General features: G+C 39.5%; 1 protein-coding gene across 2 annotated transcripts in view; it reads left to right on the top strand.

Annotated features, from left to right (window-relative positions):
• Nucleotides 1-27,069, top strand: part of SLC16A10 (solute carrier family 16 member 10) — a 127,920-nt gene that overhangs the window by 69,592 nt on the left and 31,259 nt on the right. For both annotated transcript variants that reach the window (XM_070559308.1, XM_070559309.1), the window contains exons 2-3: nt 6,675-6,819; nt 11,119-11,581. In XM_070559308.1, the coding sequence (XP_070415409.1) occupies nt 6,675-6,819; nt 11,119-11,581 (608 nt within the window). The remainder of the gene's footprint in view (nt 1-6,674; nt 6,820-11,118; nt 11,582-27,069) is intronic.

Below are 27,069 nucleotides of genomic sequence, written 5' to 3' on the forward strand. Positions count from 1 at the left end.
CAGAACATGCAAACTTAACTGCTGCACCACCAGGCTGGCCCCTAGTCTATTTTATTTAATGAAATTACTGATATGGTCATATTTAGATTTTACATTTTACTATTTTCTATTTGTCTCTTTGCTTTTTGTTTTTTTTATTCATTCTCTTCTGCCTTCCTTTGCATTAGTCAAATAATTTTTAGTAATTAATTTTAATTCCTCTATTGGCCTTCTAGCTGTATCTCTTTGTGTTATTTTTTAATGCTTTTTCTAGGGATTACAGTATGCATCTTTAAGCTATCCTATATTTTAAGTTAATACAGAATTGCTTCAGGTAAAATACAGGAACCTTTCAATAGAATACTTTCATCTACCTCCATCTAAGGCTATTGTTATCATACATGTAATACATCTGTATACAGTGTTATAATTTTTGCTTTAAACAATCATATATCTTGTAAAGAACTTATGTGGAAGAAGTGTATGTGTGTATTTCTTGGATCTTGCTGGTGTCATTTCCCTTCAGTCTGAAGAAGTTTCTTTAATATTTCTTGTAGTGGAAATCTCCTAGTGACAAATTCTCTTGTTTTTATTGTCTGAAAATATCTTTATTTTGCATTCATTTTTTGAAGGCTAGTTTAGGTGGATATAGAATTCTTGGTTGACAGCTTTTTCCTCTTTCAGCATTTTGAATATGACAGTTCCAATGTCATCTGTCCTCCATTATTTTTAGTTTTTGTGAGAGGCAAACTGATAATGTTATCATTGTTCTCCCTGGATATAATATGTCATTTTTTCTCTGGCTGCTTTCATAATTTTGGCATTCAGAACTTTAACTATGATGTGCTTAGCAGTGGTTTGCTTAGTGTTTGTCCTGATTGAGGATCTTTGTGCTTCTTAGATCTGTAGGTTAATGTTTTTCACAAAATTTGTGATTTTGGGAGGACCACTGTTTCTTCATATATCTTTTTTCCATTCTTATGTCTACTCCATTCTTCTAGGACCTCAATTATACTTATGTTTATGCCTCCTGATTTTTGTCCCACAGATCTCTAAGACTTTATATTCATTTTTGTTTAATATTATTTTTCTCTCTGTTCTTTGGATCAGGTAATTTCTGTCTTCAGATTCCTAGATTCTTTTTTATTTTATATCTCCAGTCTGCTACTGGACCTAGCAAATGCATTTTTCAGTTATTTTCACCTCCAGAATTTCCTTTTTTTTTTGTAGTTTCCTTTTTGTTGTTGAGATTCTCTATGTCTTCACTCAATGAGACCACTTTTTATTCTTTGAAAAGGTTGTCCTTTAATACTTCTAATGTATTTATAATAGACATTTTGAAGTCTTTGTCTACTAAATTCAACACCTGAGGTCATTCAGAGTCAATAAATATTGATTACCTGTTTCTTTGCATGTCTAGTAATTTTAGGTTGAAACTTGGACATTGCAGATAATATTTTGAAACAGCTCTGATTCTATTACGTTCTTCCAAGGATCATTGAGTTTTTGTTCCTAGTAGGCAGTTAGCGTGCCTGGACTCCAGCTGTGAAGTCTCTTGCTCTGTGATGCGCAGCAGCTGATACCTCTGCTCAGTTCTTACAGCTTCCAGCTGCTGCTTCTCTTTAGTCTGTCCCCTTTCCAGTCTACCTAGCGCCTGCATAGTTTGTTGACCCTCAAGACAGCCCACAAACTTGCAGTTCTTCCAGCTTCAGCTTTTTAAGAGTTAACTCTCCTCTGACTTTTGTCTGTTTTTAGGCATTTTCCAATGTAGTTAAATATACTTTTTTTCTCCCCACACAGATTTTAACATTGTTGTCTGCAGGAGGGTTTGCTTAACCACTTCACCCTGAGGCCATTAATAGAAGTTGATAGCAAATAATTTTGAAACCATTCCTGAGTGAAGTATAACTACCAAATAACCTTTAGATTGGCAATAAAATGGTCAAGGCAAGTACAGTCTACTCAGTCTTGAATTTGTGTGTAGTTGCCAGACAGCTCCCTGCCCCAAGACTTGTTAGGACTTTGCTACATAATACTTTGCATTTTAATCTCAATTTTGTATAGTATAGTTTCACTTCATTTCATTTAAGGCTATTAGACCAATGTTGAGATATTACAGAGCAAAGATGTCTTGAAAAAAGCCAAGATCAAGTGGAAATGGGGGTTCAAGCTACCAAAAAGGGGCAAAAGAACATTTATGAACACTTTGCCCTTGCCATCATTTACATCTGCATAATTACAACACCTTTATTTTTCTTAATATGCAGGAAAATCTTCTTTTTCTTTTTTCCTTTTTTTTTTTTTGCTGGGAAAGATTCACCCTGAGCTAACAACTGTTGCCAATCTTCCTCTTTTTTTTTCCCTCCCCAAAACCCCAGTACCTGGTTGTATATTCTAGTTGTAAGTCCTTCTATGTGAACTGCTGCTGCAGCATGGCTACTGACAGAGGACTGGTGTGGTTCTGCGCCTGGGAACTGAGCCTGTGCTGCCGAAGTGGACAGTGCCGAACTTTAACCATTAAGCCATCGTGGCTGGCTCAGGAAAATCTTCTTAAATATTAAACTTAACCACTTCCTTGGAGTGATTTGCATTTTTATTTGGCCAAACACTGAGGCTGAGGATTTGTTCTCCGTATGGAGTAAGAAACAAGGAGGATCTGGATGGGGAAATTGGAAAGCTTCCTGGTATTTTTTTAAAAAGATTTCCCAGCATAGTTTTCACGGATGTGTCTCTCTATAACATCAAAGACACACACATATTCAAATTAGAGTATACAAGCATGTTCTAAAGCCTTTCTTTAATTTACACTTTTTGACATCTCTCTCTCTCTCAAAACATTTAGCACATTCTGTGTGGTGTTCTAGTGGACCTTTATTTGCATGTAGGTTACTAGACTGAAAATTAGTGGAAGGTGGAGGAATCTCAGTTGTTTTTGTATTCTCAACAGCCTAGGATAGTGCCTAGAACACAATAGGCACTTTTAATAGGAAGGGAGAGAATGTTGTTATTCCGTAATTTAAATAGCACTGCTTCCGTTGAAAAAGACTTGTTTCTTCAACAATATTAGGAAACCCTGTGGGGGTGTTTGGTTGAATTACATAGAGGGACTAGGGCTAGTTTGCATTTTTTAAATAAAAATTTTACCATGCTGGATTTAGCGACTATGTACTTCAGTTTCTCGATTGTTAAATGAACTTAATAAAAGTACCTATCCTTTAGAGTTTTGAAGATTAAATGAGGTCATCTCTGAGCACAGCAAATATATTGTCACCTCAACAGCTAACTCTGTTGAGTTTTTATTATTAATAATAACCACACAGACTTGGAAGAGGTGAAAGAATAACAGCCCATTTTATTTTTTGGTGTATTTCATAACCCTTAAGACCTTGAATTCTTTGGGATGCCATGTTAAAACTTTACAAAAACTTGAAATTTTGTGAGTTTACAAGGGCAAGTAATTACTCATTCAAGAATTAATTTCTTTTCAAATGTGATCAGAAGATAGACCCAATTTTGTCTGTTGCTAATTATTAGTATAACAGAATATGCTATTGGGATTTTAGCTGAGACACTAAGGGACAATAGTGTATAATTCAAAGGTGAGATAGTTCATGTTCAAGAACTGGTTAGAAGCTCTAAAACCCATAAAGAGGATGCTTATGGGTCAAGGAAGAGCACTTTATGAGGATTCTTTGAGAAGGTTATGCTGTGGCTTCTCCCCACCCCATGAGAGAAGTGGGGGTGCATGCTCTTTCACTTGATAACTAGTGAGAGGAGCTTTCAAGGGACCACTTAGAGATTTAAAGAATTCTCTTCAGTTAGGGGGTGCAGAGGACTAGGGTCTGAATCCCCTGAGAAATCCAACAAGGAGAGAACTGTAGCTGGCTAACCGCTCCCACAGCAAGAGCTACCCAAGATGTGGCTGTGTTGGAATTTGCCTACACTCCAGGGTTTGTCAGGGCAAAGGCAAGATGAGTGTTTCCTACAGCTCAGAGGCAGGCCTGCTGGAGGAAGGGGGACAGCCTGAGCTGTTTTGACTCCTGCCCAAGTAAACTGCCCAGAAGGGCAATGAGGCTCCAACAGTGAGTCTTTTAAGTGACACCCAGAAAGCCAGAAGGAGAATGAATTATCCACGTCAGTGGAGCTACAGCCAGAAGGAACTCTGAGGTGAGACTCTGAAGAACCCACAGAAGTGAATCTGAGAAAAAAGAGTCAGCTTCAAACATCAGACAGGCCTTTTTTTGGCAGGACCACTTAAGTTGGAATCTCCTTCCTTCCTTCCCCCACCATCCCATGCCCACCTTGGAGAGTACTGACAGCTAGGGACAGGGAGGGAGGTCATGGCAAAGAGACAAAGCTCATGTCAGTCCCTTCCCAGCTGGGGCTGGGAAAATAGATTTGATTACCAAGTGAAGCTTGGTTTGTTACCTAAAGTGGCCATAGGCCTTTCTGTTATTTAACACTGGCCAGAAGAATCCTGTGGGTCTGCCCAAGTGGTCATGCAGTGGCACAGGAACATTTTTACCTACCACATAAATTTTAAGAGGATAGTTGAGGGCTGGCCTGGTGGCGTAGTGGTTAAGTTCACGAACTCTGCTTTGGCAGCCCAGCTTCTCCAGTTTGGATCCTGGGTGTGGACCTATGCTCTGCTTATCAAGCCACGCAGTGCCAAGCATCCCACATATGAAAAGTAGAGGAAGATAGGCATACATGTTAGCTCAGGGCCAGTCTTCCTCAGCAAAAAGAGGAGGATTGGCAGCGGATGTTAGCTCAGAGCTAATCTTCCTCAAAAATAAAAAGAGGATAGTTGAGACAAAAATAAAGTTGTGTTTGATTATATCCTGCATTTAGTGCTTGTTTGGTGGACATAAAAATCTGTAAAATTGTTCATATTTGGTATAGCAAATCAAAATCGACAGTAATGCATAAAGACTTGTCTTTATTCTTGAAAATGCCTTGACTTATATCAGCATTAAGTGCAATATAAGTGTATGTTCTTGGATTTCTTAATGTGGTCTATTAGTGTTGCCTTTTTACTTAATTGTAAAACTGCCTTTATCCAAAAATAGATGTTAGGATGTTATTCTTCTAGTCTGCCTAAATTGTTTAGATCGTTTCTTAAACATGATAGATGACTAAACTTTTTTGAATGAGATTAAATTATTATAAATCAGTGACATTTTTATATTAGATAGTAGACTACAAAATCCTACTTCTCCTTGAGCAGACCCATCCTGAACGGCTCTGCACATCTGGGGCTAGGGTGGTACTAGCTCATGTGGCCAGTCGCTTCTTTCTACTGTCCACTTCTGAATCCCCCCACCAACACCTAAGTCAAGATCACATTGTTGGCACAATCTCCTCATTGTGTTTTAAGATTATTGTCTCTCTTGTTTCCAGTAAGGGAAGAAAGGAACTATGGCTGATTAAAATATACATAATTTAAAAAGTAATTTAAAATGTAAGAAGGCAATGAATTAAATGAAATTGTTAGTCTGGTAAAGCTTCATTTGGACCCCATCACTAAGAAGTAATTATTTGCATAAGGTCTGGACTTACTTCCTTTGCTGAGGAAATAGAGTAATAGACTAGTAGACTTCCAGAGCTGAATGGAACTCTAGAGATCATCTACTTCAATTTATACTACAACTTGTTGTTGTTAAAACTCTAAATTATAAAGTGCTTCTGTGCTAGATACTGAGGTTTAGATAGATTTTCTCTAATCCTTAATAATTCTGGAAAGGTATGTGTTTGAGCCTCTTTCAAGATAAGCAAACAGACTTAGGGGAAATGACTTGCCCACGGATGCATTATAGTTAGAGCTGGGGGATTTGGGCCAGGTCTGTTTGTTCTAAACCCACTGTCACTTACTCCCCATTAGTTTATTATTCTTTTTCAGAAGAATTTACAGACTTGATATCCTATGAGATCACTCATTTCTTTGGTACCAAATTATGATAATTTTTCCTCAGTATTTCTTTTTTTTACAGCAGTTGTGATTTTTACAGCATCAGAACAGGAAATTATGACTTCTGATTCTTGCTGTTTTTTTTATTGTGAAAAATAACATACTCTCAGAAAAGAAGATAAAGTGTATTTATGGTTTTATAAGTAAAGTGAATACCCAGTAACTATTATCTGGGTCAACAACTAGTCTACTAAGAGTATGACTGGATTCCCTTAACAAAAGAACTAAGCCCAGAGTCTATGCAGATGATCAATTCTTAACTACTGGGTCCAAATGATTATAATTCTCTTTCCTCTCTCCAAGAGTTAACCACTATCCTGTCTTCAGTGGTCATCATTCCTTTGCAGTTTGACCACCTAGGCATGATTTCTAAACGTATCTCGTTATTCTTTTTTAAGTAAATTTTCTTTCCATAGAGTAGAAGTTGCTTAAAATCATGGATAACAGATTAGAGATTAATAGTGTTTGCGTCATAGGAGAATGTTTGATTTATTTAAGACTACAGACTTTTCAAGAATTTATTAAACACAAATAATTGCTGTTTACATTTAGTATTGGCTGATCCTTTGAACTATAATTTAGATTTGTTACTAATTTATCCCATCCTCTTCCCATTCATCACAGTACCTTTTCTGCATTAATATTTTTCTAAGTATGCATTATATACTGTGAGATAAGTACAAATATAGTTCACCATGTCATAGTGTCCCTTTTTACTCTCTTACAGCATGGGTAAGTTCTCTCTCCATGGGGATGATTTTCTTTTGCTGCCCGATAGTCAGCGTCTTCACGGACATATTTGGTTGTCGGAAAACAGCCGTCGTGGGTGCTGCTGTTGCGTTCATTGGACTCTTGTCCAGTTCTTTTGTAAGGTAAGTACTCAGTTTCTTCATGTTGCTTTTCAAGAACTATTAGATACTTCAAAGTTTTCCTTTCAGGAACTTTGCTGTTTCCAAAGAAAAATCCTCCTTTTCATTGCTTAAGACTTTAAGCAGTATGACTTACATATTGTTATCCATAGCAGCTCATAGAGCTTGAGAATCTTTTAAATTTAAATACTTTTGCTTGCAGCCCCTGAGTTAGAGGTCATCAGGATATATGTGTTCCCTGGAGCCAAGCAAAAGGGCTCTCCTTTGTTTGTTTCTATTCACATAAAAATCCTAAAAGAACTCAAGTTATAACAGTGAGTTGTCTAAAGCAATGGCCTTAGTTAAAGATAGCTTAGTCTGAGGCCCAAAGTGTACAGTAAGTGGTGTTTTGAAGCAGTTGTTCATAAGCTCAATTTGAAATATTTTTATTAATGAGATCAAAACTTTGCTTTTGGGGCCAGCCCCAGGGCTGAGTGGTTAAATTCCCATGCTCTGCTTCGGTAGCCTGGGGCTTGCCAGTTTGGATCCTGGGCGTGGACCTACACACTGCTCATCAAGCCATGCTGTGGTGGCGTCCCACATAGAAGACCGAGAAGGACCTATAACTAGGATATACAACTATATACTGGGGTTTGGGGAGTTAGAAAAAAAACAACTTTGCTATTTATTTCAACCCAGGTGGAGAATTCCCATCTACATTTTGTGTCTGTGCGTGTGTGTGAGGAAGATTGGTCATGAGCTCACATCTCTTGCCAGTCTTCCTCTTTTTGCTTGAGGAAGGTTGTCGATGAGCTAACATCTGTGCCAGTCTTCCTCTATTTTGTATGTATGACATCACCACAGCATGGTCCAGTGAGTGGTATGTAGGTCCATGCCCAGGATTGGACCCTGTGAACCCCAGGCCATCGAAGCAAGTGTGCAAACCCAACCACCATGCCACCAGGCTGGCCCCCGTCTACATTCTTTAAAAAAGAACATGTTCAAATTTTAAAAGATCATGAGGAAAATGAAGTTGTCAAATGCAGCTTAAAATAAAACTTAATATCAATACAGTTTCCCTGTGCCTATTAAAAGATGTCGTGCACTGAAGAAGGACTAACTGCAAAGAGCTGATGGACACATTACTGTTTGAGGCACCTCTCCTTCCATCTCCAATTCTACTAGTAAATCCCTCTCATTGTCAGAATAATCCCCAGGCAGAGAAACACTGGTTAATATGTAGCTCTGGCTAACAGGAGTGATAAACAAGAAAACCTCTGAAGATGATTTCCATCCTCTGTCTCTACTTTAGTGGTTTATCTTCATTTCCTGCCTCTTTCCCTTCCCTAGCTATCTTCATGCTCTAGTTGAAAAGCATTATTGTGATCATTAGGGAAAAAAATCCAACTTACATTTCTTGCCCTGTTTATTTTTACTTTGGGAGATCAAGAGAATCCTTGGTTTCACTAATTCGACCCCTCCACCCCCCACCACATACACCCCTTCCCCAACTCTGAACTGAGCTTCTTTCTTTCACTTAACTTAGAAATTTTATTTGGATTCTAAACAATTATTTTTATTTCTTGGTAGAAAATAGATATTCTATCTTTAAAGTGCCTTTATGATATTTTTCCTCTCAAAAGTTGTTTTTTAAAGGGAAAAAAACAGTTTTGTTTGGATTAAGATTCTGGTTAGGTAATTCTGTGAGATCATTTACTTTTAGTTCTTTTTTATCAGTAATACAGCATCGTTTGTTATTGCATCGTGAGATAGCTGCTTTGGTCTCGGAGCCTCTGGGTGCCTGTTGTAGTTCCTGTGGCCGAGGCACTTACTGAATGTGTCAGCACTCAGGCCTTGATGAAAAAGGACTCAGAGGCTGAAAACCTGTGTAACTATTGCCTTCTGTGGTGGACAAAACACATACCTACAACCCTACTTAAAGTGAGCAGTGTTTTTCAAGCTTTTTCTACCATTGAGAAATAAATATTATGAAATATATTCTACATTGTGACCCAGTTCTCTCTCTCTCCCCAACTGAAACAAAACTTTTTGAAAGCATATTGACCTTGCTACATGTTCTCATATTTTCTATTCAATTTCATTATTTAATGCACTGATCAAAGCTACCAAAATTTCAGAGTAATTATAAGAGTGAGGGGGAATGTGGTATAAATTCCAGGTGTTGAACAGTGGACCCACTTTTCTTCTCGCCCGAGTTCTGCCTTTCTGGGAAGCCTTCTCTACCAACCACAGGTCACCTCAGTGCCCCTTCTTGGAATCCTTTTTGCATACATGGTTGGTATCTCCCTGATTACTCTGCACTTATTCAGTGGTTGGACTTCAGCGGTTTGAACCATCTGTTACTGAGGTGAGCCTTTAGAAGTAACTGAAAAAGCCTCAGCAGCAGTGAACATCCCAAAGCCTTTCCTTTGTAGGAGGGAGACCAAGAGAATCTCACCCAGCACTTAGTGTTTAAAATTGTGTGCGAAAGAATGTAAGAATGTTCCCATTCATACACAGGGCTCTCTGGTTTTCCACTGACAGCTTCAGTATTCTGTGGTAAATTGTACAGAAATTGATGTTCATGGTGATACTGTGTTGCCAATACTATTTTTAATATGTGCTTTGAAGAAGGCTGAGAAATATATAACAGACTTAGATTTTTCCTTAAAAATTGTTAAGTAAGTTTCAGTTATCTGGAAAACTGCTTACGTGGGAAAACTGGTGCAGAATGAACAGAGTATTATTTATATCTTGTTCTGTATTATATTCTTATTATTTGGGGTAGATATCTTGTTTCACTAAGCTGACTATGAGTCAGGTATAACCACGTTAAAAAAAATTTTTTATCACCAAGTACCCGGAACATAGTAACTGTTCTCAATATGTGTTTATTGAGTAAAGAGTTAGGATTCAGTCAAGGGTGGTCTGAGTGAGGATGAGGTTAATCTGGAAAAGCCTAGGAGCAACTCTTGAGCCTGCATTGAAGGTGGTGCTAGCTGTGGATTAACAGAAGGGGGAGAGCATCTCAGAGCGGGGATTGCTGACGTGCCTTTTGTGTGTATGTGTGAGAGGAAGATTGGCCCTGAGCTAACATCTGTTGCCAGTCTTCCTCTTTTTGCCCGAGGAAGACTGTTGCTGAGCTAACATCTGTGCCAGTTTTCCTCTGTTTTATGTGGGATGCTGCCACAGTGTGCCTTGATGAGTGGTGCTAGGTCCATGCTTGGGATCTGAACCTACGAATCCCGGACTGCCAATGCAGAGCACATGAACTTAACCACTATGCCACTGGGCTGGCCCCCCAACATGCCTTTACTTGATCAGATTCTAGAGTGCTTGTGATTACCTCAGCATATTGCTAGACCAATATTGTCCAAAATTTAGTTACTAATCAACTTTATCTATCTTGGTTTCTAATAAATAGTTTGCCTTTACGGCTGATAAATAGCCTATTGAATTGGATTTTTCAAGAGAAGAAACTTTAACCAGTTTTCTTTTACTCATTACCTTGTTTCCACGAATATTAATGATATAATCCTTTACTTTCATAAGAAATGTATAGTTATTTGATTAAACTATAAAATTCTTAATCCTTTATTATTCTTTTGAGACATACATGGCCTTAAAGCTTGCAAACTAGAGTCACTAATGAACACACTTCATTTAGTCTTTCTGCAATCACAATATGATTTTTTGTTATCTTGCATAACGCTGAGAACAGCGTAATACAGGGCGAAGGTTGGTCTGCAGCCCTTAGGCCAGCAAAAATGAAAGCCTGCCGCTTCTCTCTGTGAATGTTCCTGACATAACCTTGGGGAGGAAATATCAAATGCAGCTTTTGCTTTGAATAGATTGCTTACTAAGTACCTGGGGAAACTCCATGAAATAATGAGTTTTCATAGTTAACTTATAATTTTTTTTTAACTTTTATTGAGACTAGCTTTTTTGTTTGTTAGCTTAATCACTCTCACTTGTCCTGAGGCCCTTCCTGGCACCATCCTTTCTTTCTGAGTTGTGGAGAGCCAGCAGTTCTTACCCAGTGCTGCCTGGTTCACCCAAAATCCATGGATAGAGGAAGAGGAACAAAATCCCTTATGACCTTAATGGTTGTTTTTCACATACTCAAGGCATTTTTATTAACCATTCAGATTAAATTAAAATATTTTTCATGCTACATTCTTGACTAAGTTTTTTGCCTCTGTTTTTGGTTAATTTTTATTTGTAGAAGATACATTGATTAACTAAAAGCCAATTTCACGATAAGATTTTATTCTGCCAAGAACATGATGAAAATAATGAAAGCTGCTTTTCATCTTTTTACAGTTCCATCGAGCCTCTGTACCTTACCTATGGAATCATATTTGCCTGTGGCTGCTCCTTTGCATACCAGCCTTCACTGGTCATTCTGGGACACTATTTCAAGAAGCGCCTTGGACTGGTGAATGGCATTGTCACTGCTGGCAGCAGTATCTTTACAATTTTGCTGCCTTTCCTTTTAAGGGTTCTGACTGACAGCGTGGGCCTCTTTTATACACTGAGGATCCTCTCCATCTTCATGTTTGTTCTCTTTCTGGCTAGCTTCACCTACCGACCTCTTGCTTCCAGTGCCAAAGATAAAGAGAGTGGAACCGAAGGAAGCAACAGATTCTCCCTCTTTTCCAGGAGAAAGTTCAGTCCTCCAAAAAAATTTTTCAATTTTGCCATCTTCAAGGTGACAGCTTATGCAGTGTGGGCCGTTGGAATACCACTTGCACTTTTTGGATACTTTGTGCCTTATGTACACTTGGTGAGTATGCTTCTTTGGCTTTGCTGGTAATGGATATTATTATTTCATACAGAAAACTTCTTAGAAGAGCAAGAAAGATCAGTTTGAAGTTGACCTTAAACATTATCCTGGTTGTAATTCAGGGACTCATGAAATTCAAGGTCTCTTAAGACAAGGCCAACACATCCATCAGATCATTAAACGGAGGATATGTTTCATGGTGTGCTTTGGGTATTTAAAAAATAGCCAAACTTAAAAAACAAAAACAACTTAAAAAAACAAGAGAAAGGCTAAAATTAAAATGTTGGAATAAATGTCGTCAATACAAAAAACTTGATAGGTCGCTTATTTTTAAGTGGCTTACAACCCATAATCAGGGACAAAGATGGTGCAATGATATTGCCAACATCAATAAGTTATTTTTCAGGGCTGGCCTGGTGCGCAGAGGTTAACTGTGCACGTTCCACTTCGGTGGCCCGAGGTTTGAGGGTTTGGATCCCGGGTGCAGACATGGCACTGCTTGGCACACCATGCTGTGGTAGGCGTCCCACATATAAAGTAGAGGAAGATGGGCATGGATGTTAGCTCAGAGTCAGTCTTCCTCAGTGAAAAGAGGAGGATTGACAGCAGTTAGCTCAGGGCTAATCTTCCTTAAAATAAATAAATAAATAAATAAATAAATAAATTTTCAGTAAAAGGTGCAGAAGTTAGTTACATCGTAAAAGCCAATGGCCTTGACACAAGGAAGCATTACATCCACTTGTGGGACACTTCTGGGAAAATGGGAATTCTATTCAGAGGATTATTTGAGAAATGTTAGCAAGTTTCAAATGAGGGGAGAGAGCAAGGGTTTCATAGAAAATTAGGATTTCAAGTGCTCAAGCAATTTATATATTGCTTATTTCAAAGGCAAATTTCAGCCTTTTTATACTGAAACAAGAATAAGCAGCGTCTAAAGTATTTGCCTCTAACAAAATTTTCTCAGAAGTGCTTATTATGTTTCTTCCCTTTTTCTTACTATTGTAGCTGAAAATATATTTCTAGTTCGATATAGTTGATAAATGATAAACAAAAATGATACTAGGATAAATTTTGTGTGTGTGTGTATAGTATGTGTGTGAACTTGGATCTTTGCTAGCTTGCAGTCTAATTCTGGACATTCGTGCTATTTTTCTTTATTTAAAAGTTTTAGAGGCTGGCCCAGTGGTGTAGTGGTTAAGTTCGCATGCTCCGCTTCGGCGGCCCGGGGTTCACCAGTTTGGATCCCGTGCACAGACCTATGCACCACTCATCAAGCCATGCTGTGGCAGGCGTCCCACATATAAAATAGAGGAAGATGGGCACAGTGTTAGCTCAGGGCCAATCTTCCTCAGCAAAAAGAGGAGGATTGGTGGTGGATGTTAGCTCAGGGCTAATCTTCCTCAAAAAAAAAAAAAGTTTTGGTGAAAGTTGGTGACACAATTCAAAGAATTACTGGGCTCAGGGGGTCAGCTAGTAAACTGCATCATCAGCTCTTTGTGGGTCCCATGCTTAGTTCAGAAAGGATTTAGGTCAAGGAAACACGAAGAGAGATGGTAGGCATGTCCTGCATCTAAGAATAGTTTTGATTTCTCATTTCTCCTTTTCCTCTTTTTGCCAGAGGTGTTGAGGAGGCAACTGGGATGACCACTGGGGAGAGAAGGAGAAGGACTAGTTTTTCATACTCTGAGCCACTTGGCGTTTTGCAGAGACTGAGGTGCTAGGTGAAATGACGTAGTATGTAAGCCCTGCCACATATGCAGTGTGTACCTACATCTGGGCCTGATAGTCCATTTTCACACTTTTAGTTAGGAAGCCATATCTGAACCATCTGAGGCTATTTTTTCTGTGGAAGGATCAGCTTAACCAACTACCTTTTTCCCTAGCTTCTGTAGTTAAGAAAACATTTGTTATGTTCTTTTAAAAGATGTATAGATTTTTTTTTTTTTTTAATTTTCTTTGGTACTACAAGGTGAACACATCCAGAGAAATCAGTCTCTCAGCTTTGCTAATACCAGACATTTACCAAAGGACAAGTGGTAGGTGATTATCTATTTCTGGTAATATATTTGTAATTTGTAAATTAATTTCACATATATTATTTCATTTGTCCTTCACAATAAACCTGTGAAGTAGGCAAAATAAATAGTATTAGCCCATGTTTTACAAACTGGAGAACAGATCCGTCATTAAGAGAGATGTTAAGTGAATCACATAACAGCAGAGCAGGGGTTGACTCCCATCCACTGTGCTTACCTGGTAGCAAATCCAGTACACCTCCCTGGATATGCCACCAGACATGTCCATCTTACTGGGGGTAAAGGAAGTTTAGTAAATATTTTATTGCGCCTTTTCCTAAAGTAGACCAAATTTCATAGTGAGTGATGAGTTAGACAGTGTTTTAGATACTATTGTTATCAGGAGGCTGTAAATCAGAGGGTACACAGAACAATGCCGTCTCTGTTAACTGATAACAAACCAGGCCTTCTTTCTGTCCTCCCTCCTTCCAGGAATGTTTTCTTACAAAATGTGTTCATATTTTTCATTTGGGCTTTTTTCTTTGTCAAACTGTTATGGCACTGAAGGCCACGTTGGAGAGGAAACACCAGTTAAATGCTGTGCAGGCTGATGGGTGCACTGACTTTGTCACTGTCTTGTAGCTTAAGGTTTGGATTATGGATACTTAATCCAGGCGTCTTGGAAAGGGACACCACTTTGCTCCTTAGGAAATCTTTCCAAGACTAGTAGATAATGTTCAATGTATATTAAACCCTTTATTGGGTGTTGAAGGGGATACACCTGAGCGGCATAAGAACCTCTCCCGAAGGAGCATAAAATCTAATATGTGTAATAATGAAGACCATTATATGGACTTTTACATGCATTATCTTATTTAATCTTCATAACAATGTGGTGTATCCTCCTTATTTCATGGATGAGAAGACTGAGGCTCTGAGAGGTTTAAAAACTTGCCCAGGGTCCCAGAGATAGTGACTGATGATTATTAGGATAGTACTTCTGTGCAAGAGGCAGTATGTATAGTGGGTGAACGGAAAGCTCTGAAGTAAGACAGATCTGGATTTAAATCCTGGTTTTGTCCCTTACTAGTTGCATAACCTTGGATGATCTCTCCAAGCATCAGTTTCTTCATCTATAAAATAGGGATAAACACAATTTTGCAGAGTTGTTGTAAGGATTAGAGAGAATGTATGTAAAGCATTGATCCAATTCTGGTATAAAAATGAGTTATTTTGATAAAGACAACGCGATTGCCAATTGAGTGGTTTGGGGGGCGGAGTCTATAGAAGAGTCAAAGGAGAAAGATGATGATCCACTTGGAGAAGTGGTTAGTAAAAGCTTCACAGGATTGGAGTTGGGCCTTGAGCGTGAGATTTGGTGTTAAAATCAGATCCTTAATCAACTAGGGAACTAATTTATCTAGGTCTTCTTTGAAGATTCAGAAGTATAATGAAGTACTCTCATGGTTATGCTAAAAATTCTAAGAACTTATTAATTAGACTATACATGATGATTTGAGAGAGAATGTGTATGCTCTGTGGCAATCTTGTTCTCAAAACAAGGTTTGGGGGCCCAGCCCTGTGGCCAAGTGGTTAAGTTTATGCGCTCTGCTTCGGAAGCTCAGGGTTTTGTCAGTTTGGATCCTGGGCGCGGACATGGCACCACTCATCAGGGCATGCTGAGATGGCGTCCCACATGCCACAACTAGAAGGACCCACAACTAGAATATACAACTATGTCTGGGGAGATTTGGGGAGAAAAAGCAGGGAAAAAAAACAACAAGGTTGGAAGTTTATCTTTTTAGTAGTTGACTTTTAAAAATGAAGAATTATTTCATTTGCTTGTTGGAAGCTGTTGTGTGATCTGTCTTTCAGGCCTACCCACTTATAATCTCCATTGTAAGGTTACAAATCATAAGATCAATTTAGGTGAGACCTAACTTTCTAAATAACCATTCCTTGTAAAAGCTGCTTCAGTTTTTATGAATTGCCCCCTTTTTTTAAAAAAAGATTTTATTTTTCCTTTTTCTCCCCAAAGTCCCCTGGTACATAGTTGTGTATTTTTAGCTGTGGGTCCTTCTAGTTGTGGCATGTGGGATGCTGCCTCAGTGTGGCTTGATGAGCGGTGTCATGTCCACGTCCAGGACTTGAACTGGCAAAACTCTGGGTCACCGAAGAGGAGCACGTGAACTTAACCACTCGGCCATGGGGCCGTCTCCTGAATTGCCCCCTTTGCCTGAGAGGTTTTTTTTTGTTTTTTGGGTGAAGTTTTTATGGTTCCTCGTTATCCAGTTTTTCTTCAGAAGCATAAGTTTCTCTTAGTTTTCATTTTTCCTCTCCATCGCTCCTTCTTAGTTTCTTTGCTGGTTCCTTCTTTTTCACCCTCACCCTGAGTATCAGTGTGTCCCAGGGTTTTGCCCCTTGATCTTTTTATCTACTTATTCCACTGGTGCTTTCATCCAGTCTCCTGAGTTCAAGCATCATATATATGCCAGACCTGAATTTATATTTCTAGCCCAGACCTCTTTCCTGAATTTTCCACCAAATTTTTAAAGCCAACTGCTTACTTAATGTCTCCACTTGGATGACTGCTAAATGTTTCACGTTTGACATGTCCAACCCTGAGGTCCTGATCTTACTCTCTCAAAACCTGCTCTGCCCCCAACCATCCTCATCTTGGGAGATGGCAATTCCATTGTTCTAGTTGATCAGGCCCAAGACCTTGGAGCCAACCTTGGCTCTTCTTTCTATGACACCACATTCCTGGTCCAGACTGGAAATCCTGGCGGTTCTCCTTTCAAAACATATCCAAGATCTGACCACCTCTCATCCTCCTCTCTGCTACACTTTGGACCAGGCCACCATCATCCCTTGACTGGGTCACTGCAATAGCCTCCTAACTGGGCCCCCTGCTTCTTTCCCTGCCCTTTGCAGGCTGTTCTTTACACAAAAGCCACAGGTATTCCTTTAACACATGAGTCACTCTGCTCAAAATCCTTCAAAGCCTCCTTTCTCTGAGAGTAAAAGCTAATGTCATTATCGTGACCTAAAGGTCCTCCATCATCTGGCCCCTCCTGCCTCTCTGATCTCATCTTTTGTCCCTGTCCCCATCACTTACTTTGCTCCTGCTACACTGGCCTCTTTGCTCTTCACCTTTTAATGAGGCTTAGCCTGACCACCTGGTTAGAACTCCCTTCCTCTTCTCCCTTCCACAGCATTCCCAAGCCTTCTCACACTGCCTTTTCTCTTTTCCCATAGCACTTACTACCTCCTAACGTATTCCATAATTTACTCATCATGATGTTTGTTTGCCGTCTGTGTGTATACCTCTGCTAGAATGGAAACCTCACGAGGCTAAGGATCTTTCTCTGTTTTGTTCAGTGATAGATCCCCAGCACCTGGCACAGTGCCTGATGCACAGCGGGTGATCAAATATCTGTTGAATGACTAAATATATTATGGATAAGTCTAAAGTGACACTATATAAGCAAGATTCATTTTCTCATCATTTTAATCTTTAAAATTCTCTGCTTTGATGCCATAATGATCTTTTACGTTTTGTACTTAAAGGACATGATGGTATTCATTGTCATTAAACACATTTTAACAAATAAGCTCAAACTTAGCAAACCTGAGAATAATTGCACTGATGCCATTTCTTGATGGAGAAAAGAGTTGACGTGTTTTGCTTTGAACCACAGCTTTATATGCATAATTGAAATTATAACTTGATAAATAGAAGAAATTTCTATGTCTCTGTCACTACTGTAAGTATACAGAAGGAGGGAGTAGCAACTCTTGGTGGCCATCCTCATTAACAAGGAAAGCTAGGCAATTGGTGTCTACCCTACTGTGTAGCAACTAAAAATCTCAGAGAGCCCTGGGTGGTGTGTGTAAGAATAGGATGAGGATGCAGGAGCCATAGCCTGAACACAAGTCTATACAGCTTTGGTAGAGCAGTGACAACAGGGTCACGTCAGTCAGATGACAGATAAATGCCTACGAATGGCAGTGATGTTCTAACTTTTCTCAGTGGCATGAAATGCTCTATCCTTGATATAAGGGTGATGATTTACTTTTAATTGCTTCATGTCTCTCCACCACTAATCACCTTTGAAAAGCAGCTATTTAGTACCCGTGTCCTTTGGCTCCAGAACACGTGATAGTTGGGATAAGTTTTAGTTTTAAGCTTTAGACCTACATAGTTCTCTTATCAAAGAGAAGATGACTGACTCGTGTTGAAATCTGCAATATGTGTGTTTATTAGCCTGTTTTCAAAAAAAACTCCATGATATAAGTGTGTCGGTTTTTTTTTTTTAAAGATTGGCTCATGGGCTAACATCTGTTGCCAATCTTCTTTTTTTTTTCCCTTTTTCTTCTTCTCCCCAAAGCCTCCCAGGTACATAGTTGTGTATTCCAGTTGCAGGTCCTTCTAATTCTGCTATATGGGACAGCGCCTCAGCATGGCCCAACGAGTGGTGCCATGTCCTTGCCCAGGATCCGAACTGGCAAAACCCTGGGCCGCCGAAGCGGAGCACACGAATTCAACCACTTGGCCATGGGGCCGGCCCAGTGTGTTGGTTTTGTGGTAGATAGTAATTGTTCTCAAAAGAAACTTGGTCTGGTAGAGTGATCTCATTTACCTGATGCTATGATTAAAGACACAATCATTTGCCTGCTGACTGGGCAGTTAAATGGACACCAAAATCAGTTGTAATTGGGAACAAACAAGTTGTATTTTTAAACTAGACATGAAATTTCAGGGCATAGAAGCCAATAAATGGGACATGTAGTATCTCAAGAGATGTTTTACAGCCCCCTAGGAATATACAGTTCTATGTTCAACTTGGTTTTCTACAATAAACGTTAAGTATAGCAGAAGACAAAAATGGACAGATGTATAAATTTGTAGCAAGGTCTATCGTATATTCAATTGACGTAAGTACTATTATAGGAAAATGGAAAAAAGTAACTTGCTCAACTGGCCCTGATGGCCAGTGGTTGAAGTTTGGTGCTGTCACTGCTTCGATGGCCTGGGTTAATGTTCCAGTCTTGGAATCACACCACCCGTTTGTCAGTTTCCATGCTGACGCAGCAGCTCACATAGAAGAACTAGAAGGACTTACAACTAGGATATACAACTATGCACTGGGGCTTTGGGGGGGAGGAAAAAAGAAAAAAGTAACTTGCTCGAATTTTAGACTTACATATTAACTCTTTGAGGCCACTCATGGATCAGTAGTGTCCTGAGAAGGCCCTAAAGAGTTAGTGTGTTGGAAAGCTGTTCCTTCTTTCTTGTTAATGTGTAAATTTCACCAGGTTTTTGTTTGATTTTGTTTTTAAGTATCTCAGGGTTTATTTGGTAAAATATAATATACTTTTGAATAATCTCAAAGTTGAATTGTAATATAGATATTTACTTATCCCTCAAATCCTTAGATTACTATCAAATTAAAGTTTGTTCAAATTTGAGGAACCTAAATTAGCTGATAAGGGTCCTCTCATGATTCTTATACCAACTAGAAAATGAAAATTGTTGTATAAGTGGATGAATAGAAATAGAAATCTTAAAGAATCATCCTTGGCTGTTACCCCACCTTTCCAGGTGGCTCTGGCAGGTGGAGAGAGCTGTCTGATTCATTGCTGCTAGTTTAACCTTATCTCCAAGTTCTCGGGCATCTCTTTGGAGAAGCCCTTACAGACACTAACTCCAAGGCTTGCAGAGCATAAGGGGAACAGGCCTTGGTTCCTATTCATGCTGTAGCGAAGAGTCTTTAGCCCCCAAAGGAGGTTTGAGGGCTGCACATCTCTCGTGTGTTAGCCCCAGATGCCCATGCTGCTGTCCATTTTCCCCTCTGCCTTTCCCCCTTTCTATCGCTATTATCTCTATCTAGCTCCCCCTACCTGTTTGGGAAGTTTATATTCCCTCCTAACAAATTGGAGAAAAGCTTCTTTACTGGTAGGCAGTGCTTACCATTTGGAGACAAAATTGCAGATGGGCAGCTGGTGTGCAGTTGTGCAATTGAGCTGTATCTGCATCCCTGTCAGATTGAACTGATTCGTTCCTGGAGTATCATGGCAAGAACCACCGCCGCATCCAAACTCCAGGGCAAGCGTAAGATGCTACAGACCCAGACCTCACAGCCCTGCCTGGGTATATTTTAAACTGGAAGTTTCTTTTAAACAAATGTAACATTTATTTATTTCCCACACTTTTATTAACATTTAGTTTACAAGAAGCTCCCACAAACATTCTCTCTCATTGGAGTCTCGGGGCCACCCTATGAGATGGGCATGATCAGTGTTTCCATTTAGCAGGAGAGGACGTGGGTGGTGAGACAACTTGCTCAGGGTTGCAAGGCTGGTGGCTGGGTTTTCTTAAGAGTGTGGCTTTTAAATAAAATATTTAAATACCTGCAAAAAAAGTATAACAGTAATTTAGAAGTTGTAAGGGATGGCACAGGTCACTTTGCACTCGGGTTTCTTTTTAGACCGGTAAAGGAACTAAGGCACAGAAAGCTTAAGTTGCTTGCCAAAAGTCACATGCTTATAAAAGTGGCAGAACGAGAGGTAATGTCCAAGAACATCCATGGAAAATAAATAGAAACTTATCGGAGCTTAAAATGTAAATGTGTACATAGTAGAAACAGAATTGTTAGAGGAATGAAATTTTCTCACCTAACATAACCCTGGTCAACTCACAGGGTTTGTTTCCCAGTCAGGAGGCTGCTTTGCCATTTTGACACAGTCCCGTTCTTCAAATTGCAAGTAGCAGATGTGCTGGCTTTGTGGCCTTTCTTTTGTGGAAATATTTGGAGCTCAGGGTTGCAGTTGTTGTGCGGCAGAGCCCTGAGGATGCAGGCTCCTGGTAGGATCCTTGTAAACCAAGGTCACTGTATGTTGGGCCCGGACTGGGCTGCTGAGCTGACGTCTCCTGCTGCCTTTTTTCTGCTCACTGGAAGGTTCTGACAGGATAAAAGACTTGGGATCCATTACAAGTCACCATCCTTGGGGATGATGAGTACAGAGTTTTGGAAACATTTTTAAATTGATTTACAGTGGAGCTCTATAATCTGAAGAGTTGCCCTATCTCAGTCTTGTTAGCGGGACAACCAGATTGAAGAGGTAGAGTTAACATTTTAATTTTGTTTTTAGCCTAAAAGCTAAACACTGAAGGCTAAATCCTAGGGTCTGAAGGCTTCATTTTCTCCCTCCCTTCTTTCTTTCTTTTTCTATTCTTGGTTTTGGTTTATTATTCTGATTGTGTTGATTGTTACTTTGACATTTATTAGCTAGGCAGAATGTTTTGGTACTTTGCAGAGGAAAAAGTAATCCCATTGCTTTTTCACTAAGATTTTCTAATTTAGGTTATTTTTTTCTATTTTTCATTCAAAAACAGGCTTATAAAATTTCTTTGACACAGGATATTTCTTTGTGTAGTGTATTAATTCAAATGTCAGAATTTATCCATTGAGATTTGCTGTGTGCACATACACGTGCACAACCCCTACATACATTTCTGGTATTTTTTGTTGTTATGTGGTCTGAAAATATTTTTTTCATTCATTCATTCATTTTCATTTCATTCATTCCCAGTAAACTTCCAAAAAAGGTTATGAAGCTCTTTACTTGACACACTTTTTTTTTTATTGAGGTAACATTGGTTTATATAAATTTCAGGTGTACATCATTCTATTTCTATTTCTGTGTAGACTACAGCATGTTCACCACCCAAAGGCTAATTACCATCCATCACCATACACATGTGCCCTATTACCCCTTTTGCCCTCCCCACTTCCCTCTCGTAACCACCAGTCTAATCTCTGTATCTATGTGTGTGTTTGTTGTTGTTTTTATCTTTTACTTATGAGTGAAATCATATGGTATTCAACTTTCTGCATCTGACTTATTTCACTCAGCGTAACACCCTCAGGGTCCATCAATGTTGTTGCAAATAGCAAGATTTCATCTTTTTTTACGAGTAGTATATATCTTTTTTTTTTTTTTGAGGAAGATTAGCCCTGAGCTAACATCTGCTGCCAATCCTCCTCTTTTCGCTGAGGAAGACTGGCCCTGAGCTAATATCCGTGCCCATCTTCCTCCACTTTATACATGGGATGCCTACCACAGCATGGCGTGCCAAGCAGTGCCATGTCCGCACCTGGGATCCGAACTGGTGAACCCCGGGCCGCCGAAGCAGAACATGTGCACTTAACTGCTGCGCCACTGGGCCGGCCCCTGCCACATCTTCTTTATCCTATCGATGCAAATAGTCCACCACCAATGTATAAATCAAAATTGGGGTGAGTGTGAGCCAGATCTGAGGACTAGCCTGGGGCCTTCCTTCCCCAGTGAAGGAAGGTCACCAAAGAAGTGGGGTGTACAGAGTGATTATAGACAGTCTTGGAACAAAGAGCATACGTCATATATGTTAGGAATGTCCCTTTTACAATAGTCATGAGATTGCCATGTTGGCACAGCGAGTGATGGACACGGCAGGTAGCAGGTCTGTGCTCTTGAGCTGGGAGGTCACAGGTGAGCGCAGCAATTAGAGAGATGCTTATCCTTAAGGAAATGCCAGTGTGGGGGAAGTTACATCTTTATCTTAAGGGCATTTGTTCTTGCCTTTGGGACATAGCAAATGCTTAAAAGCAGAGATACAATGCATGCTCAATGTCCATGTCAGGCTCTTTTGGAAAAACAAGGTCAAGCCGAATTAGTTTTATGCCAAATCACTTCCTCATATCCTCCAGTAGATCCTATTGCTTGCCATTTACTTATCAATCCATTCATCTGTTGATGGGCACTTAGGTTGTTTCCAAGTCTTGGCCATTGTGAATAATGCTGCAGTGAACATAGGGGTGCACATATCTCTACATATTTGTGTGTTCTTTGGATAAATACCCAGAAGTGAAATACCTAGATCATATAGTAGTTCTATTCTTAATTTTTTGAGGAATCTCCATAGTGTTTTCCATAGTGGCTGCACCAGTTTACATTCCCACCAGCAGTGTATGAGAGTTCCCTTTTCTCCACATCCTCTCCAACACTTGTTACTTCTTTTTTTTTTTTTTGAGGAAGATTAGTCCTGAGCTAACATCTGCTGCCAATCCTCCTCTTTTTTTCTGAGGAAGACTGGCCCTAAGCTAACATCTGTGCCCATCTTCCTCCACTTTATGTGTAGGATGCCTACCACAGCATGGCTTGCCAAGTGGTGCCATGTCTGCAGCCGGGATCCAAACCGGTGAACCCTGGGCTGCCAAAGTGGAATGCGCGCACTTAACCACTGCACCACCGGGCCGGCCCCCACACTTGCCATTTCTTGTCTTGTTAATTACAGCCATTCTGACAGGCATGAGGTGATATCTCGTTGTAGTTTTGATTTGCATTTCCCTAATAATTAGTGATGTTGAACGTCTTTTCATATGCCTGTTGGCCATCCGTCTTATCTTCTTTGGAAAAGTGTCTGTTCAGATCTTTTGCCCATTTTTTAATTGTGTTGTTTGTTTGTTATTGAGATGTATGAGTTCTTTATATATTTTGGATATTAACCCCTTATCAGATACATGATTTGGAAATATTTTTCCCAGTTGGTGGGTTGTCTTTTTGTTATGTTCATGGTTTCCTTTGCCTTGCAGAAGCTCTTTAGTCTGATGTAGTCCCATTTGTTTATTTTTTCTTTTGTTTCCCTTGCCTAAGTAGATGGTATTCGAAAGGATGCTGCTAAGACCAATGTCAAAAAGTGTACTGCTTATATTTTCTTCGAGGAATTTTATGGTTTCAGGTCTTACATTCAAGTCTTTGATCCATTTTGAGTTAATTTTTGTGTATGGTATAAGATAATGGTCTACTTTCATTCTTTTGCATGTGGCTGTCCAATTACCTCAACATCATTTATTGAAAAGACTTTCCAGGGCTGGCCATGGCCGAGTGGTTAAGTTTGCGTGCTCCGCTTCAGTGGCCCAAGGTTTCACCAGTTCGAATCCTGGGCGTGGACATGGCATCGCTCATCAGGCCATGCTGAGGCGGCATCCCACATGCTACAACTAGAAGGACCCACAACTAAAAATAGACAACTATGTACCAGGGGGCTTTGGGGAGAAAAGGAAAAGTAAAATCTTTAAAAAAAAAAAAAGAAAAAAGAAAAGACTTTCCTTTCTCCATTTTATGTTCTTGGCTCCCTTGTTGAAAATTCGCTGTCCATAGATGTGTGGTTTTGGGCTCTCAATTTTGTTCTACTGATCTGCGTGTCTGTTTTTGTGTCAGTACCATGCTGTTTTGATTACTATAGCTTTGTAGTATACTTTGAAATTGGGAAGTGTGATACTTCTGGCTTTGTTCTTTCTCAGGATTCCTCTGCCATACATACATTTTCTGATTCCACTCTCATGCTAACCTTTTATGAGGAAAGCAGCACTGATACCAGTTCTCCTACTAATAGATAAGAACTATGAGGATCAGAGAGGTTTTATTTTGCTCATGGTAGCACAGTAAGTGGCAGGGGTGTTGTTAGAATAGAATTAGAATGGGTTAATCCATTGTCACTGTTTTTTTCCCTTGCATGTGTGTGACTTCCTTTAATTACAGCTCAGTTGAACAGATTCAAGCATCCATTCATTTGATAGTCACTGAGCACCTGTTGGGCTTCCCAAGTGTTCTAGGTGTGGGGACACAGCGGTGAGAACAGATGTAGTCTCTGCTCTCACAGAGCTCCATAAATAAGTAAACACATAAATAAACAAGGTAGTTTTCAAATAGTAATATTATCTTTGAAGAAAATAAAATGAGATGGAAGTTGATGGTGGGAGGTGACTTCAGTTTGGGAAACCAGAAACCGCTTTGAGGAGGTGACAGTGAATGCCTTCTGTGGGTGAAGGGCAGCATTAGGTATTTGGAAAATACAAAAACAAGGCAGCTTCCTGTTGCTCTCAGGAAGCCTGTGACATAGAATTTCTCTAGTTTCTATCTTTAAGGCCAGCTAACAGTTAATGAATTTTTTTGTCCAATGTATTATATTAAAATCTGCATGTTGAAAATTAAAAATTCTTGCATAGGACGCAAGCATTGCTTTTTCTTCAGGTATTTTATTCACTATTTATATCTTTTAATAATATACTATTATTCCTCAGTTCTCATGTGGTTATTACGTGAATGATTAGACATCTTCTCTCCTTCACTTTATCCCCCCTTTTTTCAGATTTTTTTCAATGGTGTCTATGCTTTTCTTGCTTTTCTAACCTTGCATTTATTTCCCTGCAGATCTCAACATCTGCTGCAATTTGACTACTCAGGTTAGTGAACATTTGCCCATTTATCAGTTTGTGCTTAGGCAGCATTCACCAGCATTCCCCTACGTGAGATGAATGAGGATCTTTACTTCTCTGGCCACCTGTGACTCATTAATGGTGAAGTTAAATATCGACAGAACGTTCTCATCAGAACAAGCTAGTTGGGGGTTTTTTTGAGTTTGGTTTTTTTTAATTGTAATACACTAGCATAGGAACTTGATGATGGGACAGGCCGTAATTAATACGTGAGTAATCTAGAAAAGTAATCATTTACAAATAATTAAACTAAAACAGAGCTTTTTCTTTTAGTAAGGCAAAGTAAGTTTGCCATGTGTCCCAAATTATATTTAGTTAGCCAAAAATAAGTATTTATAGACAATTCAACAGTACTTTTTAGAACTGACACATGGTTTATTCAGGTATGAAAATTATCCTGAGAAAGTAGGCCCCAAACCACAAATTTATGGGGGAGAAAGAAATCCACAAACATTTTTAAATATCTAATTTGAAATAAATTAATATATTTAGAAATAAATATCTAAATTGAAAAGCAGCAGTAGTGTATTTTTGTTAGGCCCTTATACTGTATAATGTATTCAATGTAAGTATGAGAAAGGCTGGTGAATGAAAACTGTGGATTTATCTACAAGATACATTGGGGACTTTTGTGGGAAGTGTCCTGACACCTCAGGAAATGATAAAGAAGCAGATGAGATAGACTGGACACTTCACACAGGAAAGGACTGAGCCCCCCTCTTCATTGCTCCATCCCCAGCACCTAGCTTGTGCCTGGCGCTTGTGTTTTTGACCGATTTCAGGCTGAGCTTACAGGTTGGTTGAACTGGTGAAGCAGCAGGTCTGCTAATTTCCCTTTTCATGACTCCTTTTCATTCTAACAGCACTTTATATTCCTCATGTTCTTTCTTTCTTTGCTCTTCAATATGTAACCACTGAAGGTGAGAACAGTTTTATCTCCATCTTACAGGGAAAGGAGTTAGTTGGTTTAGAGACTTTCTCTGGTCACATGCATATAGTTAGTCACAAGGTGTGGTTTAAAGCTTAAATAATAGAAATAAGAGTATCCTTACCTAGACTAGTTTCAATGTGGAGAAATTTAAACATATGGAAATGGGTAGCAAGAGGTACGTAGTCAGCCCTGCTGAGGTGAGATAACACCTCCTATGCTTTGTACATTCTCCCAGATGCTTCCAGAAGAATGAGATGCCTGAGGGTGACCACAGCCCAGCAAGTAGGCTAGTGGACGTCCACACTCCTCTTGACCCATGCACACATCTGTGGAATTTAGAATGCTGCCATATATTGATTATGGCATGTATGAGGCATTATAATAGTCTCAACATATCAAGCATCCCTGTCTTACTTAATTGTATCTCTGCTTATGTGAACACAAGGCTTTCTTTCACATGTTTCTTACTTCTCAGGAGCTGCCTCGGACTTTTCACAATTCCCTGCCAGGTGTCTTCCTTCTTACTACTCTTCAGTTCTCAGCTGCTCTGAATCCTGGGATCAGGATTGCCTATCCTAGTCCTCATGTCCCTGTCCCACCTCTTCCTTGTGAGGTGCTTTCTAACCTTTGCATCCCGTTCACCTTCACAGCAACCCTGTCACGTATCTAGAGCAGTGTGTCAGACCCAGTGCCTTCTTTTCTCTCCTGAAATAACACTCCTAGATCAGGGGCCGGCCCAGTGGCACAGCGGTTAAGTGTGCACATTCCGCTTTTGGTTTGCCGGTTCAGATCCTGAGTGCAGACATGGCACCGCTTGGGAAGTCATGCTGTGGTAGACGTCCCACATATAAAGTAGAGGAAGATGAGCATGGATGTTAGCTCAGGGCCAGTCTTCCTCAGCAAAAAGAGGAGGATGGGCAGCAGTTAGCTCAGGGCTAATCTTCCTCAAAAAAAAAAAACCTCCTAGATCATAAAGCCTACTTGTACACATAATTTTTTTTAAAAAACTCTATAATGACTCACCTGTAACATAAAGGAGAAATAAAAGAAGTAATTTTTGAAAAAATATGTATCTTAAAAGGTAATGCTTGAGATACATGCTATAAGATGGATGAAACTTGACATTATGCTAAGTGAAATAAGCCAGACACAAAAGGTCAAATACTGTATGATTCCACTTAGATGAGGTACCTAGAATAGTCCAGTTCATAGGGACAG

The sequence above is a fragment of the Equus przewalskii genome, chromosome 9 (assembly GCF_037783145.1).
Source record: "Equus przewalskii isolate Varuska chromosome 9, EquPr2, whole genome shotgun sequence".
NCBI lineage: Eukaryota > Metazoa > Chordata > Mammalia > Perissodactyla > Equidae > Equus > Equus przewalskii.